At 30.6% G+C, this 6,288-nt stretch overlaps 1 protein-coding gene across 1 annotated transcript; it reads right to left on the bottom strand.

The window, feature by feature from the left end:
* Positions 1–396: 396 nt before the first annotated feature.
* On the bottom strand, positions 397–5,988 carry LOC107456802 (ecto-NOX disulfide-thiol exchanger 2). The gene has a single exon (XM_016074758.3). It carries the CDS (start codon positions 5,589–5,591, stop codon positions 4,125–4,127), a length of 1,467 nt encoding a protein of 488 aa, XP_015930244.2. The 5' UTR covers positions 5,592–5,988; the 3' UTR covers positions 397–4,124.
* Between the last annotated feature and the right edge of the window lie 300 nt (positions 5,989–6,288).

Below are 6,288 nucleotides of genomic sequence, written 5' to 3'. Positions count from 1 at the left end.
AGCACAATCACCCCTGCATAACTAATATATTTTTCCTAATGACATGTTGGAAAAAAGAGAGCTTCTTGGCAGAACACTAATATTTCCATAATTTAGGTTACCAAAAGTCAAACCAATGTGTATCTCTAAGAATTACAAAACTAAAATTATACCCTTAAAAGTATACAAAAAAAATCTTTTTTTTTAAATCTGAAAGTAGAAATGTCTTAAAGTAATAATAATGCGAGTTCTTATATGTAATCTATTTAAAATGACTTTTTCATTTCTTGTAAATGTTATTTAAATCAATCATTTTGCCTTGACCTTAATAGACATAGAAATTTAAAAGGTAACACTCACAGAAAGAGTATTCTTTCTAATAGTTAAGAATATTAGAGAAATAAAAAAAGAACTATGTGCAACAATATTGGAGCATATTTATTACAGTCTTTGCACATACAAAGTTTTTGCCAGACATTAATGAAACATACATCCACATCTATTAGATACACAGACTTGTGACATATTCATAATTATACAAAATCAATGAGAAAAAAAAGTAACAATTCTCTTTAAAATAAGATAGATGATTAACCCTTTAACTGCCTCGCCACTAGGGCAAATTTGTACAAAAGTTTCTATGATAAACACAAAATCTTCATTGACTAAAATGGGGTAAACTGGTTTCCCGTTAAAGAAAGCAACGAGGTTGTACTACTGGGTTTTTCAGTTATTAAATTACACTTAAGACATACATATAAAGGAGGTAAACAATCTATAAACATAAAAAGAAGATGCATATAAAGGAGGCAAACAATTAACTAAAAATTTAATGGTTTTACTGACCATTTGGAATTTGCTATTTTGTAACACTTTATAAAAATTAATTGGCAGTGGACTAATGTAAAGAAATTAGTTCAGATCTTATAAAGGTGCGACTAAACAGACAATAAACATATAACAAATAAAAATCCTTTTCTAAAGAAGTAGTAGAAATGAGAAAATGCTAAAACGATTTTAATCTCAAGCTTAATTATACCAACTCCCAACATAACGATTATGAAATTATTATTTTGAGATTCAATATGATCAGTTCAAGTTTTTGTATAAAGAAGTTTAAAATTTATAACATTATAGGGAAGAAATAATAAAATAACAAAGAAAGCTTAGGTACTAGTTTCCTGTAGTAGATATTTAGTATATTATCAAAGAAAAACATCATTAAAAATTATTTCTTATTATGAATTTTTTTTTATTATTATTATTATTTGTTTCCTGGATACTTTAAAAAAAAAAGCAAAATAAAAACTAATAGATCAGGGACTACCAATAAAAACATTAGATTAAAAATTAGAAACGTTCAAAACCAAAATATAAATGTTTAACTTACTGAATTTCTATCAAGTTTTTCTTAACTCTTTTGACCCCTTCCCGACTTTAAAGACTAGTTAAATAGGAAATCACACGATATCTTAAATACCTACAAACATTTTAGAAACAGTTGCTTGATATCATTAATTCAAAAATCGTGAGAATGTAAAGCTAAATATAAAGACTGATTTAAAAAAAAAAAAAAAAAAAGATGACTCAATATCTTGAAAAAGCAATCATTCCAATGTATCAAACATGTAATAAAAACTATAACATGTGTAATAAGTTTTTTTTAGGTGAATAACACTTACGATGCTTACAATAATTAAAAATACATCACAATTGGAAAATTATGCAATTAGAGCTTCAATTAAAATATCTAAATGACATTAACAGAGATATCAATCTTTATCGGAATTGCAGATACTAGTGACAGTTTAAATTTGAAAAAAATAATTCCGACCAGCAGAAAACTACGATGGATATATACAGCTTTAACCAAAGAATTTATACTTCAAAATTTTATACTAATTTATATAATATTTCTGCAAGTTTGCTGTTTCAGTTCTTTTCCTTACCTTATTTCTTCACAACACACTCAAGAAACAAACAGTTGAAAACAAAAATGCTTTCAACGAAGGAACATATAAGAATATTTCTTTACAAAATATGATATGAATAAAATAAAAATGTCACATGTTATCAATACAAAAAAACTTCACAACTAAACTCACAATGATATCATTACTTATATGTTTAAAAAGGGTGTATTGAGCTTGTAATTTTTGTGAAATAAACATGTAATGTTTAAATAGAGAAGATTTCTGTATCATGATCTGCAGCAGAATAATTGTCAAGTCTTGACAACTTCCAGGCAGCAGCCTGCGAGAAGCTAAAAAAAAATCCCAGAATGGGACCATAACTACCTACCCTCTAGCAAACCTTAACTGATTTTTATAAAATCTATTTGGCGCCTTGACGTTTGTAGTTGGCGTGACAGATCATGATATGGAAATATTCCCCTAAAATAAAATCAAAATAGGTTTTGTAAATTTTTTTTAAAAATTCTGCGAAGTCTTATTTTCTTATACAGTACTAAGCCCCATTTCTGGACATCCGTTTACCAGACGCATCTATTTTTGGGACACTTTTGAACAATCATTTTTTTTCTTATGCTTGCGGTTTGTTAAAAAGTATTAGAAAAGTTTTTTAATATTATTTCTTCTTGCTCTCTCTTCTCTGATAGCTTAACATCCTTTATTTTGTCTCATTAAGCACACTAAAAAGGCTGTTGAAAAGACAAGAGCAGTTAAAGAAAATCCAAGTTTGTGGATAAGAAAGAATAAACTATGAATATTGATGAAGTAGAATATCAACAGTGGGGATATTTCCGTATTGTGATCTATCACACCAACTACATTCGCCAAGGTGCCAAATAGATTTTATACTTACAAATTTTAAAAAGAAAATAAAACATGTAGATGTTTCTCGGGAGGTGCTACGAGTTATACCTTTCCAATTGGTCCCTCTCTGTGATGTTTTTTTTAAAGTTCTCGTGGGTCACTGCCAGGAAGTTTCCAGATTTGGCGATTATTCTGCCACAGATCACGATACGGAAATCTCCCCCTGTTCTTACTTTTAGTTTTTTTTTTTTAAATTAATTTTTAGAATTCTTTAATGGCTTTTTTTATGTTATTTTTATCTGATAATCTGTGCTACTAATTCTTCATAACATTAGGGAAAAGAAAAACACATATTCATGAAAGAGATAGTTCAATTTATTATCTACTTAAGTAATCCTACAAAACTAAAGTTTTAAGATATTATCTGATTAAAAAGCTTCAAAAATACATAAATGAGAAATATCAGTCGACATGTTTCAAGCACTCCAAAAATAGACATCCATTTTTAAGACTTGGCACATGTGAATGAGAGCCTTCCAATTCACATCTGACAAGTCTTGAAAATGGACATCTATTTTTGGAGCACTTGAAACACGTCAACTGTTATTTCCTATTTATATATTTTAAAAGTGAATCAAGTTTTTAATCAGATAATATTATCTGCCCTCATTTATTTATATACGTAATTACATTTTGTTATACTAAATATTTGATTTTTTGAATGTCATTCAACCTATAAGAAAACATTGCTGCTCGAGAATGTAGTCCATTATTGTCTACAAATTTCTTTTCTTTTTTTCGTTTAATAACACATGTTTTGATCTTTCATTACCTTAACTTATTATCCAAACTCCCAACGATTCCAGATATGGGACTTTCCACTGCAATACAAATCTTAGACAAAAAACATCGGTTATACCTTATTTTTCAGTGCATCAAAAATACTAATAAAGTGAAAACAAAGCTCGGCAGAAAATTTTGCCTGATGTTATTTTTAAAATTTACTTAATTTAGAAAGTTTCCTTATAATAATGATTTAAAAGAGATTTTTTTTTTTACTTTTTTTACAATAAGCAGATGAGGAATGTTATGAATAAAGGGGAATGTCATCTTTTTTATATCCCATAATATCAACATATGGGATTCAAAAGAAGCACCAATAAATTTTTTAAAAATGCAACAAGAAATTATGTTAATAAACTGAAAATAATGCTCAGCAGTTAAGTGTAATATACCTAAACTTAGCCTAGAACAAAACAGTCTAAGGATCTAGAGTTAATTAAACTTAGACAACCTTTAAAGCTAACTCAATACTGATGTAATAAAGAAGTAAAAATTAAATAAAAAAAATTCTTAGCAAGAAGCAAAATGTCATTTGTCTTCTTTGAATCCCATAAAATACCAACTCCTAGACAAGGAAGCACCAATACCACGTTTTTCTTCCTTAAAAACCTCAGGAAACTTGGTTAATAAGCTTTCCAAATATCTAGAGTTCAAGTAAGGAGCAAAAGATATAAGATAGGAACATATGTAATCAAGACTAGCCCCAAACGGATGAACATAAAGAAAGGTGCTAATTAAAGTAAGAAGAAAGACTTCTCTCTGTCGAATATCAATTCCATCTGGATTATCTCTTCTAGCAGAAGTTTGGTTATGGCACAAATTAGGTTGCTCGAGATTTTTAGGTTCATTCTTTTTCAACTTAGAAGCTAAAGCTTCCATTTTATATTTTTTTAGCTTTGCGATGCTTGCATCGAATCCTAAACACCTCTCTTTTAAACTGTCAACAGAATATTCTTGTTCTTGAACCTTTTCCTGTATTTCTCGTTGAATTATGTCACTCTCATTTTCAGCACCTTGAAGCTGATTTTGTAAATTATCAAGCTGTTCTTTAAGCTCCTGATATTCCTTTTTGAGTTCAGCTTTTTCGTGATCCTGGCTACTATCGGGAGATCTGTTCACGTCGTCATCGTTCACGTCTTCGTCGTCATCGTCCTCTTCGCTCGTGAGGACCCGTTTCAGCTTCATGGCCTCTTCTCTCCAGTAACTAATATTTTTACGCTGCGGTTTGGTGAACTGATCCCATACTTTCTGCTTCCTGGAAACTTCTATAACACGACAAATTTCTTCAAATTGGTCTGATAAATTACTTAAACCTTTAGACACTTCTCTTTTTTCTTCATTAAGCTCTTCTTTTATTTGAGTTTTTTCACTCATCAATCTCCACACTTGATTGTGAGCGTATTTAATCATGTCTATAAAATCATTGTTATTACTTTTATTACAATCTCCTCGCTTTAACCATCCTGTGAGGACTTTCAAACCTTGACGAAGAGTATTCTTCTCTTTGAGCATTTCATTTACTTTATCAACCTCTTCAGCTGTGAACGTAGGCAAAGGTGACGGTGACCGACCAGCAGCTTGTTGCGAATCTTTAGAGCCACCTTCTGTTTCTCGCCGCAGTAGACCTCCCACATTATCTTCATTCCTCATGTATGACATCACTGTTGAGTTAACAGTCATGTTAGGGTCAGAAATGGGCATTCCGTACATGCGATTATCAGTCCATGTTCTGCCATAAGGCATTATAAATGGATTTTGGTTTGAAGATGGGCCAAGCCATGAGTAAGATTGTGTTGTTGAAGTGGTAGGTAATGAAGCAGCTTCTGAACGCTGTGGGTCAGTAGCTGGATTTTGAACTGTCTTTTGCGTTTCTGAATCAGTAGTAGAATTAGGTTCGGTGCTGCATGAGGAAGTTGGCGGTGGACACCACTGTTTATTGCCTGAACCACCGTTTTTATTTTCCTCCGAAGAAGAAAATGGATTATTACGTTTCATTATGGAAAATATGGCATTAAACCGAATCAAGAGATATTTCTAAATGTGTGTGGGAACTAAATTCCAAAATGTAACACAATTTGCTATTTTTCAGTCCAAAATAAGCTATTTCTACAAAGTTACTTATATTCAAATTGACACAACTCTCAACACCTTACCAACACGAACACAACAACAAAGCAAGCATTAGGTGTTATCCAAAACGTGAGTCTAGCAGTGCAGTAAGAAAAGTTCGTTCGTAATAATGTTTATAAGGCTAAACTACAGTTCTAAAAGTGAGCAATTTACAACAAACTGATTGAACTCAAAAGTTCAGAATATTCAACTCTGCATCAAAGACGAGCGATTAAACTTTGAATACACTAGATCACGCTATTGGTCGAAAATGACATCACTGTTTGTGGATAGGGACATGCTGTGCATTGGATATTATTTTGGCGACAGATCTTGATTTGGCGACAGACTTTAGATTTAGTTTTCAAACGCTCTATGTATACACGTGTTATTAATGTTTCTTGTTTTTATTTATCAACTTGTTATTATTTATGTTTAATTATGAATCAGGTGTTTTGCGAAAAAATATTTAAACAAAATAAAAATTTATACTAGCATATAAGCAGATGTAAAAACTAGAATATTTATATCATATTTAAAAGAGCCTTCGTAATCAACTAATTAATTAGTTATTAGTTTATTC

The sequence above is a fragment of the Parasteatoda tepidariorum genome, chromosome 3 (assembly GCF_043381705.1).
Source record: "Parasteatoda tepidariorum isolate YZ-2023 chromosome 3, CAS_Ptep_4.0, whole genome shotgun sequence".
Lineage (NCBI taxonomy): Eukaryota > Metazoa > Arthropoda > Arachnida > Araneae > Theridiidae > Parasteatoda > Parasteatoda tepidariorum.
Note: the sequence above shows the minus strand (reverse complement) of the source record. Positions and strands in the feature narration are given on the sequence as shown.